The sequence below is a fragment of the Episyrphus balteatus genome, chromosome 1 (assembly GCF_945859705.1).
Source record: "Episyrphus balteatus chromosome 1, idEpiBalt1.1, whole genome shotgun sequence".
Taxonomy (NCBI): Eukaryota; Metazoa; Arthropoda; class Insecta; order Diptera; family Syrphidae; genus Episyrphus; species Episyrphus balteatus.
The window spans coordinates 35430160-35444969 of NC_079134.1; the positions used below are offsets into that span (position 1 = coordinate 35430160).

The 14810-nt window shown below is 32.7% G+C and overlaps 1 protein-coding gene across 1 annotated transcript; it reads left to right on the plus strand.

Moving 5' to 3' along the window:
• Positions 1-617: 617 nt before the first annotated feature.
• LOC129921271 (probable aconitate hydratase, mitochondrial) lies at positions 618-14810 on the plus strand. Its single transcript, XM_056003014.1, has 5 exons — positions 618-830; positions 6498-7957; positions 13358-13529; positions 13607-14110; positions 14177-14810. The coding sequence occupies exons 1-5, from the start codon at positions 798-800 to the stop codon at positions 14369-14371; spliced, it is 2364 nt and encodes a 787-aa protein (XP_055858989.1). The 5' UTR covers positions 618-797; the 3' UTR covers positions 14372-14810.

The window sequence follows — 14810 nt, forward strand, 5'->3', positions numbered from 1 at the left end:
TTTTGCCTCTTATTCCTTGCAGCAACAACAACAACCACAAAAATGTCAAAATTTATCTGTGAAAAAATGCGCTGAGCATTATTTCGCGAGCTAAATTGAGTGGAGACTTTTTGCAAAAGTAGTAGATGAGAATTTGAATTTCGCGCGTGAACTGCGTACTACCTGGCTAAAAATCCTCGCTAAAATTTATCTTTGGAGGAAATTTGTATGAAAGATAAATTTTAGCGCGATCTGCGTACTAGGCTTAAGCAGGTATAAGTAAATGAAACTGTGATTCAGCCGTTATTTTTAAATTTAAATTTATCTTGGCTTTTAGCGAACGCGTGTAGAGATAAAAATTGTCGAGATAAAATTTAGTTTAGCGCGATCTGCGTACTGGGCTTTATCAAAACAAGAAAAACAAATTAGAAAACAAAAAAATTTAAAAATCTTTCATTCTAGTGTGTCACCTGCCTTAAATACTCACATACTTTTCTAGAAAAATTTCTACTCAAACAGAACTCAAATTCTATCACCCGCTAGATGTCCCACCAATCACACAAAAAAATCCCACTCAATCAAAAGTGATTGTATAATCAAAATGGCCCAACTTGCTAAACAATTTCACTCAATTTCAATCAGAATATAAAATCTTCCAGCTGAGAAGGCTGAAGATTTCGTCCGGTGTCATTAAAAGTTGAATTTTTTTGTTAAAAAAAAAATTTATAAAATCCCTTTAGCTCTCGAGTGTTGTGATTTTTAAAACCAGTCAGTGTTTTCTAAATATTCCTCCCAAATAAATCGTTTTTTCTAACGATATGGCTGCATCTATGAGATTATTGCAAGGCCAGGTAAGTGCATATATTTTTTTTTCTTTCTTCTCGTTACCTAATATTTAACTTTATTGCAATCAAAAGGATTTTTTTCGGGATAAAAACTCCAAAATGAAAGGATATTTTTAAAAATAGATCTTTCCCTAAAATACATATAGAATTGTGGGGAAAATTCTGGTATTCTTTTTGTCGACATAACCTCACTTTGCATAAAAATTGGTTATCTAACCAACCCGACGAGAACGGACGTCCTAGCGAATTTTTCGTCTTCTTTTGCGAGTTGTTGTTTTTGGTTTATAATTGCGCGATTCTTCTTTAGTCAGACGATTTGGTTGCCAAACTCGAGGGTCGCTGAACTTGGGGTTGAAATTATTTTTTCGATTTTTTGTTTTTGACGGTCACACTTTCGGTTTTGGCCAATTGGCACAGAATCTTCTTGAAAATCAAGAGCAGCAGAAAGAAAGCAAAAAAGGTAACACTACCTTGCATCGTCATCAAAAAAATTCGACATCACATGGCTCTGAAAAAAATTCTTATCAATTTGTTAAACGGCACAAATTTTTTGTTGTTGCAAAAACAAATTAAAAGTATGTAAGCAGGTGCTGCTTTATTTAAGCTTATTGATTTTATTTAAACCTTGAATATTGTAAATGTTTTGACCTAGTGTCTTGGAGACATTTTTGTGACAACCCATTTAGCTACTGTGTTGATTTTGTGATTTGTTCGAATCACACAGATTTGATAAGATGATAAGAATCCACCCACACTATCTCTTTCATATTTCTATCATGACAATAATTCTCTAAAGTTGCTACTTATGAAACTAAAAACTAAGGTCACAAGACTTTTTTAAAAGCTTTCTTGAGACCAGATAAGCCATTTGTTTGTTTGTTTCTTTGTATTATTTAAAGAAAGTTTTTTTTTTGTTTACACTTTTACAGTTTAGAATTACAATAATTGATATGTTGTTGTTCGCAACAATGCACTATTGCAATTGTTTAAAGGAAGTTGTCTCTCTCTCACAAATGACTGCCTCTATATTCAGATAGTTGATTAGTTTTCATTGCTAATTTTCCACTTTACAAGTGTGATGGTTATGTAATTGATATTCTTTTAATTTTAATTATGCAAATTATTAATTAACGGTAGGATGGTTTCTTATTTATAAATCATTTGAGTTTGTATATTTCAAGTGGGATTATAAAATTAAATAGGTAGATCCAATGAAAATATTTAAATGAGTTCAGGACCAACGCACCGGTTGTGTACTATGGTTGATCTTGAAAATACACAAGTTGGTGTGAAAGTACTATTTTTAAAATGATACAAATAGATTATTGTCAGCATAATAATCTAATGTTGACATTGTGTTTTTCGTTATAAAAATAATATTTCATGAAAATAATATACTTTTAAACAATCTAATTCCGTTCTTTTGTTGGAGAAATTTTTGAAAGACAAGCCGGAAGAAGACAATATGGATTACGAATATGTATGTTCAATTAAGCTTAACAAAATTGATTGATTTTGAAAACAAACAATCTTTAAATGATAAGAAATACAATTCGATTAGAAATTGTATAACATACCTACGTTTAAATACTCATAAATTACTATGAAAACTGATTAATACGCAGTTAATTTATCTTATCATTTCAAAGTTAATTTCATGGGAATACCAACCAATACCGATGTCTAAAGATTTAAAATCAAAGATCATTGACTGTTGTTGAAAATTCTGAATCAGTAATGTTATGTTTTTATCCGATTGGAATCTGAATCGAATGTTTTAAACTTTTTCTAAGATTTGAAAAGACAAAAAATCCAAAATTAACTTTTTGTGGGAAATAAAAAAAAAAGAAACTTCTGCAAAATTATTTTTATTTCACGAATGTTTTCAAATTAAAAAAAAATTTCATATTTTCACATTTTCATGTACATATTAGTAATCCTTAGTGGCTACAAAGGAGATAAGTCATCTCTTTCATTTAGTATCAAAAATATACAATTAAAAAGTTTAAGTGACCTCAACTCCATATGCGTTTCGCCCAGGTATGACAGTGGGCTCATCAGTTAGATGCTGTCATACCCTTACTAAGCCGCAAAATTTTGGTCCATAAATATAGACACTTATAAAAATCACAACCTGAATAGACTGAGGTCGCTTAAAAATAAAAATAATTTTCATTATTTTTTTCCTTTGTTTTCAAAAACATTATGTACATTTAGAGCAACTCTTTCCTATAAAAATAAGAGGATATGCTTAAAAATTCATCGATTTTCATACATTAGTCAAACTTCATGGCATTTTCTGGCAAACTATCATTTATTACTTAACCCCTTTGTACCCGGTGACAAAGAATTAATGATATTTTTTAAAGTAAAAAAATTCCAACAACAAAAAAAAAATTCGATTATTAACAGGGCAAGCAAATTACTGATTTTTGGAAATTTCACAAGAAATACATTAAATCGAAAGCCGTTAAGATTGGCTGGACAAGTTTCCAAAATTCTGAGAGCTTATACGAAGGTCTTTCACCATATTTCGTTTGGACTTCTACTATTAGGACTATTAGGAATAACTGGTAATTGGCAAGATAGCAAGTAAATAACTTTCTTCTGCTTTTGCTACTACATTAAAAAAAAAGTTAAATTATTTTCTATAGCCATTATTCAACTTTTATAACATTTTTTCAATGGTTATATATTAGAAGAATTATTGTAAAATAGGTATGACTGAACAAAAAAAAACTGATGGATTTGTGGCAGCAATGTAAAAAAAACTTAAGATAATACAGTAAAATTAAATTAAAAGTTTTTTTGCGTTTTGGAACCAATAACTTCCCAATACCTCCAGATACGACAAAAAATATTACCATTCTGAAATTCCCTTTAGACGAGCATATTTTTAAAAAAGTTGGCCATTTATGTTCCTATAGATTGTTTTTATACTACAGGTGTTTAAAATTTTTCATAAAATGTTTTTTTTTTTAGATCTTGCATCGAAACACAATTTTCAAATTTTCTTCAAAGAAAATGTGGAACAGTTATGAAAACTGTTAACTTATATTGTAGTGAGACAATTATTGTAGAAAATTATAAAAAAAAAGAATTATAAAATTTTCTTCAATATTTTCCACAAGTAGGTAATTACATACCTACCTACCATTATCTAAAGAAATTTGAAATCAGATTTCTGAAAATTAGGAGACTTGATTTATTTTTTTGCATCTATTGCAAAAATTGCAATGAAACTTATACTTCATAACCTCAAAGTTTTTAAAATCAATTTTTGCACATTTCTTCCAATTTGACATCGATTTTCATTATACAATATTAAACTACAACATGTTACTTTAACTCGCCCTAGAGCAGGCAAATAATTGGTTTCGTGCCAAAAAGTATTAGAGGTTTTAGTCAAAAACATGCCTTCATAAACGGAGGGATTTTCTTAAAATTTGGTACACATGACTATTATGAGATTTCGAAAGTTGCTGTTTTTTATAAAATTGGACCTACCTCCGAAAAAATTCGAATAATTGCAAGCAGTTCTAACAACTTTGATTAAACTTTGTACACGTAATAATAAAGCAATTCCAATAAAACTGAAATCGTTATTTTCTCAATAAACTCAAATAACGCATTGTTGTTTTTTTGCTTAAATTGAATATATTAAGGATTTTCATCAAAAGTGGTAAGATATACATAAATTATTGTCAAAGAGTTTTTGTATCCAAGTTTGTAAAGTAAAAATTGAAAAAAAAAGAAAAATAAAAAAAAATTAATTTACTTTTTTTTGAATACTACAAAAAACTAATGGCGTTTTCGTTTAATCGTTCGGAACAGTCCGGAGTACTTCAGAGTACTTCTCAAATGCATTTTAACAGAGACAGAAACTCGAACATTTGAAACCATGCAAATATGTAAGTTTCAATTAATCCCTTATTTGATGGGAATTTTACTTAAAATTTTTGTATTAAAAAAAAAATTGGCTTTAACCATTGATTTTGTGCTCAATTTTGCTTTTGCCTGCCAAGTTTTTTAGCGGTTTTTGCAAACAGACAAACAGAATTGCCGGACCTAATTTTTCGCATTCTTTGTTATCGTTGTTATCTGGCATTTATTATTACTATTTAATTATGATAGAAAGCAAACATTATTGATGGATGAAATTTGATTTGATTCCTGTTTATGGTGCAAAGATAGCCAACTCCATTATTCTTATATGATACACAAAAGTTTCACATAACTAACAACCAGTTACATATTAAAAAAATTAATTCTTATCAGAAGCTAATGTAGATGGCCTTGAGACTATTTTTTGCTCGTTATCAATTTCGCGAATTTATTAATGAATTGGAAATTAATTTGTACTTTATTATGAGTTACACGTGTTGTATTCAAATCTAAATATCTCTCTTTGAATTAAAATCATTTAACTTAAAAGATTACAGGCAAAAACTGGCTTCCTTTGATTAGTGTTATTAGGCCCAAACGAAAAAATACAATTTTTTGGTTTATTTTGGGAAATTTTTAAAGCTAAGTATCGAATCCAGAGTACACGTTATCCCAACAAAAATATCTCTCATCCATGATGGATTGTTTTTGTTATCCCAGAGAAAGAATTAGGTCCACTTAATCGTTGGGAAAACACCACAACGCAGGACTAAAATAAAAAGAAGTTTTGCAACGTATTAATTTTACCAATTCAGAATTGTTGTTTGTGACTCGAAGCTACCATATTATGAACTATTGTGTCCCTGCAATACCATAAAATTAAGATATTTTTTCTTAATACAAAAAACTTAAGTATTGAATTGTAATAGAATTTCCCCGAGCATGAATTCATAGAAAAATCATTTTGGATCTTCATAAGCGACAAGTTTCCGAAACCCTCCTAATAACCAAAAGTTATTAATGAAAAGACTTAATGCTAACTGGCAGAATGATAACAAGTTCAAAAACTAAAATTCAATCATATATGCTCCGAAGAATTAAGCTTCTTATTCCAGCAAACGGGAAATATACAAAATTTCAAAATAGGTAATTTCTCTTTTTGGAAGTTTTTTTCCATCAACATTTTTTACTTTTTGCTACTTTTTTAAGTCAATCTTCACGATAAAGTGAATAAGTAAATGAGACCAAAAAATACAAGCTACTTTAACCAAAACTTACAAAAATTGCATGCAAAAACTCAAAAAGGTGTATTTTATCGCTTGGACTGGATAATATGTGAAGGTATTGCTTACAATGGATGTTTACCTTCTTTTCCAATCTTATCTTGAAATCTTTTCTAAAATTAAAATAATCCTCATCTTTGTCCAAAACCTGCAGACTACAATTATTGCGTTTCACAATCTGATTAAATCCCCAAATGATTTAAAGAACATCACGCGTCTTTTAAGTCTTATCAAAAACATAACAAATTTGGCCTTTAAATGGTTTTTTGTTGTTTTCATTATCAATTTCGCAAAATTCAGAATGAATTGTAAATTAATTTTTTAATTTATTATTTTACACTCCACGAGTTGTAGCTTGTGATTAAGTTGAAAATCTTCTGTCAAACTCAATGTTATCTCAATTTTTGATATTTGTCGACCTTTGGAATGTCTTACATTACTTAGACAATAATTATGTTCTATGTATCATTCTAATACAACACTGTTTTCTTCTTCCTTTTTTTAGGCCCGCAAAGTTGGTCAATATGGATTCGATGTTCAGTCACGCAACTTCCACGCCTCGTGCGCTGTTGCCTCCAAGGTGGCTATGTCCAAATTCGACACCGACGTGTATCTTCCCTACGAGAAACTCGCCAAGAACTTGGAAATCGTACGTAGCCGCTTGAACCGTCCTCTGACTTTGTCAGAGAAGATTCTCTACTCTCATTTGGACAACCCCAAAGAGCAGGACATTGTCCGTGGTAACTCTTACCTTCGTTTGCGCCCCGATCGTGTTGCTATGCAAGATGCTACCGCTCAGATGGCTTTGTTGCAATTCATCTCGTCTGGATTGAAGCGTGTCGCCGTACCCTCAACCGTCCACTGCGATCACTTGATCGAAGCCCAGGTTGGCGGTGACAAGGATTTGGCTCGCGCCAAGGACCTTAACAAGGAAGTCTACGAATTCTTGGCTTCCGCTTGCGCCAAATACGGTCTTGGTTTCTGGAAACCAGGCAGTGGTATTATCCATCAAATCATCTTGGAAAATTACGCCTTCCCCGGACTTGTGATGATCGGTACCGATTCTCACACACCCAATGGAGGCGGTTTGGGCGGTCTCTGCATTGGTGTCGGTGGTGCTGATGCCGTTGATGTAATGGCCAACATCCCATGGGAGTTGAAGTGCCCCAAGGTTATTGGTATCCATTTGACCGGTAAGATCAGTGGATGGACATCACCCAAGGATGTCATCTTGAAGGTAGCTGATATCCTCACCGTTAAGGGTGGTACTGGCGCCATTGTTGAATACCACGGCAAGGGTGTCGATTCGATTTCTTGCACTGGCATGGCCACCATTTGCAACATGGGTGCTGAAATCGGTGCCACCACCTCATTCTTCCCCTTCAACAGCCGCATGGCTGATTACTTGAAATCAACTGGCCGTTCCAACATTGCTGGTGAGGCACAAAAACACAAGGACAATCTCTTGACTGCTGACAAGAACTGCGAATACGATGAATTGATTGAACTCAACTTGGACACATTAGAACCCCATGTCAATGGTCCATTCACACCAGATTTGGCTCATCCAATTAGCAAATTGGGTGAAAACTCAAAGAAAAATGGATACCCAATGGACATTAAGGTTGGCTTGATTGGTTCCTGCACCAATTCTTCATACGAAGACATGGGTCGTTGTGCCAGTATTGCCAAGAATGCAATGAAACATGGTCTCAAATCAAAGATTCCCTTCAATGTGACACCCGGATCAGAACAAGTACGTGCCACCATTGAACGTGATGGCATTGCCTCAACATTGTCTGAATTCGGTGGTACCGTATTGGCTAACGCTTGTGGTCCATGCATTGGTCAATGGGATCGTAAGGATGTTAAGAAGGGTGACAAGAATACCATTGTTACATCTTACAATCGTAACTTCACCGGACGTAATGATGCCAATCCCGCTACTCACTGCTTTGTCACAAGGTTAGTATTTTTTGTTTAAAAAATATAAACAACTTGATTTCAGTTTATTATTTGGAAATGTCGAAATTTGCTTAAAATTTAAATTCACGAGTTGGTTAGCAGGGGCGTATACAGGTTTGCTTCTTGGGGGGGGTCATGCCAATTTTTTTTTTTTTTTTTTTCAAAAGTTTTGATAGCAGGCATAAACCTGAAAATGGGCTTTTTGAATTATTAAACATTAAAATTTGTGATTCTTGCATTTCGAATCGAAAAGTTCCGAATGTAGTTCTAAAAATAACCAAACAAAAACGGTATGAGATTCGTTTAAGTTTAGCGTTAAGCCTTAAAGCCTAGAACGCTGCTGATGTGAAACGAAATTTTTCGTCGGTCTCCACGAGGACAACGAAATGCTTGCGAAATCTGGACCGAAAAATACTCAAAAATTGCAAAACATAAATGAAAATAATCATTTTTAGCAAAAAAACAAAACCGACTTCCATGGATCAAAACTGGGTTTTATGGTTTTTAAAATAGTTCTTATGGCTAAAAATGAACGAAATTGAAATGAACCAGCTTTCCAATACAAAAAGAATTATCAAAATTGGTTCACTCAGTCCAAAGTTATGCGGTAACAAACATAAAAAAAAAAAAAAAAAAAAAAAAAAAAAAATACAGACGAATTGAATACCTCCTCCTTTTTGGAAGTCGGTAAAAAAAGCAAACACGCATCGCAGAAAGACATGCAATGACAAAATGAACAACAAAAACAAACAAAAAAACTCAAAATGTCATTTTTCCACACACAATGAATGTCCCCGGCAATTGTTTGTGTGCGAAAAAGAAGTTTAGACTTTCAATTTCGTTGTGACGAACAGCGTACTACAGAACGAAAAGAAAAAATCCCATTTTTGTATGGGATTTTTCGTTTTTTATCAACAGCGTACTAGGCTTTAATTTTGACCAATTGAGGCTATCCTCTCCTAAAAATAAAATGTACTGTTTGAGTACTTCGATTGAATAATTTGCCTTAAAACAACTGTCCATTGTTTTCCGCTAGCCCAGAAAGTTAATATAAAAATCGTTTTTACTTAATAACAGTTTTAACTTTTGAATTAAAGGTCTTCCTAACCTCAGACAAACGAAACGCAGTTTTGTAAAAAAAATTGCATTGAAAATATAATTTTTTTAAAATTTTGTTTTAAAATTGTATGGGAATTTAAAATACCTCTATTAAAATAGTAAAGACAAAAAAAATAATTTTGGCGATATTTTGGAATTCGTCCGTTTTCAGGTATTAATCAGCGGTTTACAATATAAAAAAACATTCAGTTGTATTTATTAGATTAAGCCCTGCTTTTTCAATCGTCAGATAGACTATCAGAAGAATAAATGTCACTATAAAAAAAAATTTGTATTCCTAGGAATAAGCTCTAACTTAGGTTTATGTAACTATTCAAAAAAACGCTCCCTGACGGTAATCTGATCAGGCAGAGAGTTGATATTTAATAATAATATTTAAATTGCCTTAGATAAGGTTGCTTACATTGCTTCTATAATTGGCTAGCCATTGATGATTAACAAATCGATAGTTGTTTCAAAAAATGCAACAGATCTAGCAAATTTAGTATGTACAAAATACTGTTATATTCTGTAAGCAAACAAAATTCACCAAATTTTATCAGACGAATGTATTGAACTGGAACATTGCAAAAAACTAAAAAGATTTGAGAAATGATATCCTTCTTTAACATTTTGCCGATGACGAATTTTATCAACAGAATTGACCTCCACACAGCAAGGCCACAGAAAGCTTCCCTTTTTAAAACATATTTTATTCACTTCATCATATATAAAAAAAATAGAAGATATGGCTGCTTCTTTTATTTGCTTGTAAGCAGTGTCTTGCCCTTAAGATATTATTTTTGTGTACCTACTAGATTCAATTTCTTTTAAAAAGCTTTGAATATAATACTTATCCGGATTTTGTTTCCATACAAAACTCTACAGCTCAACTAATATTATCGAACGAATCAAAATAATCCTAATCCAGCATAGCGTTCGCTAAAAATATGACCACATCCCCAAAATATGGTAAAATAGTTTGTTTGAATACCAAAAATTTTGTTTACTTTTAATTTTCGTTCATGTTCTAAAACTTCAACATTTTGAAAATAATCTTACTCAAGAGATTTCAGTATCACATAACAAATTCTTTTTTAAGTTCTGAGTTCTTGGGGGGGGGTCATGACCCCGTGACCCTCCCCTTGTATACGCCGTTGTTGGTTAGTATGTTAGTCGGTTCTTGATAAAAATCGATACGTTTCACTTTGCTAATAGGACTGAGTAACTATTCTTTCTATAAATTCTGAAGTAGAGTGTTGGAGAAAATAGAATCCAGGAAATCGGTTCAAATAAGTGTGAACATAATTATAAAGAATTTGAACAATTGATTTTAAATTATTAATTATCAAGAGCCGTTTGCTGAATCGAAACTTAAGCATTTATGTTCTACATAAATTCCTATGTGACAGTTTACGCAGAGGAAAAAGTAGAGAATAAGAGCTTATGTTCAACTTTATTTATGTTTCGTTTCAGCAAATGGCCCTAAGTATGTTAAATGTCGGGAAAAGTTTTATTGTTCAGGCGTCAATTGCCAAGTTAATTACATCCACAAAAACAATGCGTGGAAAACGAAACGAGCATCAAAAGTCTTAAAGCGTTGTATTACAAAGAGCGTTTTTAACACTGCGTTGTATAATTTTTGGTTTGGCTTTTGATGTAAAAGGCTTACCATCGCGTTGGTTCGTTATTCATGGATGAGAAATACTAGTTGAGGCTCTCCAATCTAACGGCTAGAACGTTGCGTGTAACGATTGTGCCAAAAAGCATGAAAATCTTAACGCGGCTTTAAAAACGCTATCTGTGAGACGAGGTCTAAGATCTATTCATTATGAGCCAGCTGGCTAAAGACGAAGGGCATGGTTCATTTCAATGACTTGTAATGTGACATTGCTAGTCTTTAAGCTTCTTAGATCATAGATTTCCAAATCGATCCGTATTCTGAAGATTTCATTCATACCAAGACATTTTCTTTTTTTGTAGCTTTGGTTGAATAACTAGGATTTTTCGTGTGAATATTTTGCTCGTTTTATTTTTAAACTACAAAGAACTTAAAGAAAATTCGTTTATAGAAACAAATCTTATTTTGAGAAAACATTTCAATTTCAAAATTGTGCTTTTGCCTTCGATTAGTTAAACGTTAGCCCAAATTGATGTATAAATAAACTTGAACTTTTACTAATTGACATTTACCTATAAACACATATAGAACGTGTTTTGTATTTTGGTTGCATTAAAATTGTTTCGCAAGCTAAAGAATGTCCATTATATCTTTTACTTTGACTTTAATAAAAATAAAAATGCAATTCATTTTGCGCCGAATTTCGATGTTTATTTTTATTGCTTAAAATGTCAACGTTGACAAAAAAAAATAATTCAAAAACTATTATTGTGAGAATGATTTTAGAAAGATTTGTTGAAGTTTTAACAATCTACGATTTTTTTCCTTAAAGGGGTCATTTTTTTGGGATCATACTAAAGTTGAATCTATCCAGAAAAAAAGGATTGTAATTTGATTCATATCATATATGTAACAAATCCTACTTTTGTTACATTAAAATTAAGAATCCATTTAAACAATATTAATCTAGAAATATTCATCCCTTGTAGGAGAAGGGCTTATAATCCCAAAATAAAAAAAGGCCCTTTTGTTTTTTTGATTGGGAGCCTTTTCTACGACTTTTCATTCAGAATTGGGATTGTTATATCGTCGGCGTAAAGCAAAATTGTTTTAAGTACATAGGATTTCTTAAGGACTTAGAACAATTTTGCTTTACGCCGACGATATGCAAAGCAAAAAAAAAAATATATTTATATTTTATGAATATTATTTATTGAAAATTAAAATTATGATGTAAATGGATTGTCATTATTTTTTTAATTAGTTAATGCGCAGTAATTAAAACCACAATAATTATGTAAAAACACGGTATAGATTGAGATTTCTTGAGGTTTGCCAAAAAATCATAGAGTCTATTTTAGGAAAAATTGTTTCATCAGTTTGAATTTCAAAAAAAAACTTTACAAGCTAATAATATATTATATTATAAAAAATAATATACTATTAATGTTTCTTTAATTGGGTGGAAAACGATAAAAAGTGTTTTGGTTTATTGAACTTACTATGTACAATAAATTGACTCAAAATTAAATTATTTTTAAAATATGTTAATTGATTGATACAAACTTTTCCAAATCCTATTCAACTTGTAAAAAATAAATGTAGATATCGTCGGCACAACGCCAAAACCGCGAATCTGCATTTTTGGACATTTTAACTGTCATTGTACTTGTTATCGGTCCCTCTATTCACTGCGTCGATCCCAATCCTCCATCTGTTGCCTAGAAGTATAAAATATCAATTTTTGTTGCACGAGTTTCCATAAGATTGCATGTGTTTCCAAAACTACCATTTAGCAGATTCGTGATTTTGGCTTTGTGACCACGATATATAACGCATGATAAACTTAATATAACAAGTCTTCTGACTATTGTCCTCGGGGCGTTCGGATGCCACGGCGTGCAGGCGTAAATTTAACTGCTTCCATGTGATCATCCAGTACATCCAAAGCACAAAGGTACCAAGGTTTGTGATTTCGTAGTCATCCACCACCCAGTGTAGCTTTGGGTTGGTTGTCGATATTTCCTAAAAGTATCCACGCCCATTGACGTACATAGGTACTTGCTCAAAGGTATCTTCTTCTTCTCCATTATCGACGATAGTCATGATCTCGGATGGGGTCACAGTTCTCCCACTCTACTGCTTCACACTACACCTCCGCATGTGGGGTTCGCAGTACTTGCTCAATGGGATTCGATAAACCCTGTATTATGCAATTAATTCTGATTGCACTGGGTAGCCGGTCATTTTTTCGCTTTTTTTTTCAAAATCCGTTGTTAATGTTCTCTAAGAGTTTTCTTTTCGAATATGAATTCACGTCTGTTTCAATGTATTAAAAAGTACTGGTTACCTCATTCGTAATAAATCAACTCGACTCTGATACTTCCTGCATACGAGTTTAAGAATTTTCGAGCTGAAGTCGAGGTTAAATTAGTTCTTGTGTATGCATTTCAATGAAAGTGCGAATGAATGATTTTTATATTATACGAAAGTATTCAAGAGTTTGTCTATTCATTTCGGGCTGTGGAAGCTTGATTTTGCCCCTTTTCCTTGTATTTTGGCACAAAAGAAAAATTATATTTAATAATTTCAGTAAATATTTTGGGAATTTTCTCATAAAATCAAGGTGTTTTATCTAATTTTCTTAAACCAACAGTTTAACGATTTTTTCTTGTTTTTAGCCCTGAATTGGTGACAGCTCTCTCAATTGCCGGTCGTCTTGACTTCAACCCATTGACCGATAGCTTGAAGGGCTCCGATGGCAAGGAATTCAAATTGGATGCTCCATTTGGTGATGAATTGCCCTCAAAGGGATTCGACCCCGGTATGGACACATACGATGCTCCACCACCAGTAAGTCATATCATTTTAATTCTTAATTCAAATCAAACAATTGTATAAACACAAACCATCTTCTTCTTCTTTTTTAGAGCGGTGATAATCTTAAAGTGAATGTTGACCCCAAAAGCCAGCGTCTTCAGCTCCTCGAACCATTCGATGTATGGAATGGCCAAGATTTAACCGACATGACCGTTCTCATTAAAGTCAAAGGAAAGTGCACAACTGATCACATTTCTGCCGCCGGTCCATGGTTGAAATACCGTGGTCATTTGGACAACATCTCAAACAACATGTTCATTGGTGCTACCAACTCAGAAAACAACGAAATGAACAACATCAAGAACCAAAGGTCAGGCCAATGGGGCGGAGTACCCGATGTTGCCAGGGACTACAAAGCCAATGGCATCAAATGGGTTGCTGTTGGTGATGAAAACTACGGTGAGGGTTCATCTCGCGAGCATGCCGCTTTGGAACCACGTCACTTGGGTGGCCGTGCCATCATTGTCAAATCGTTTGCCCGTATCCACGAAACTAACTTGAAGAAACAAGGTCTCCTCCCTCTTACATTCGCAAACCCCTCTGATTACGATAAGGTTTGTACTTGATCATATAAATACACAAATATTATTCCTTACGAATGATTTTTATTCTCATTTCAGATCCAACCAACAGACAAAATCTCTCTAATTGGATTGAAGGGTTTGGGAGCTGGCAAACCAGTTGACTGTGAAATCAAACATGCCGATGGCAAGGTCGACAAGATCAAGCTCAACCACACACTGAACGAACAACAGATCGAATGGTTCAAGGCTGGCAGTGCCCTCAACCGCATGAAGCAATTATCTGGCAACTAAGTAGCCTTATCCCAAATACCCCCTCAGGTTCCCTAATAATAATGAGAAAGAAGAAAAATACAAACAAATCGTGTAGTTTTTAGAACATCATTTCTCTAAAAATAAATACTTAATAATTATTATGAGTAGCAGCAGGAGTGTTCGGTCAGTCCTTCCTATGATTTAAGTTTGAATGTAAATTTTTTTTTTGTCACATTATATACAACAGCGATCCAGCTACCGATTAATACTGTTTAAAATATTTATCAATGTAAAGCAAATATCTCAATATTTTATGTGCGCTGTTTAATTGCAAATCAAAGTTCAATTGTTTTATAAAAAAAAAAATTACAAATTAAATTATACATACAAAATACCTACGAATTATATTGAGAATAATTGTTTTTACAAATATATATATAAAAAAAAAAATAAATAAAATAAAAGAAATGATATTAAA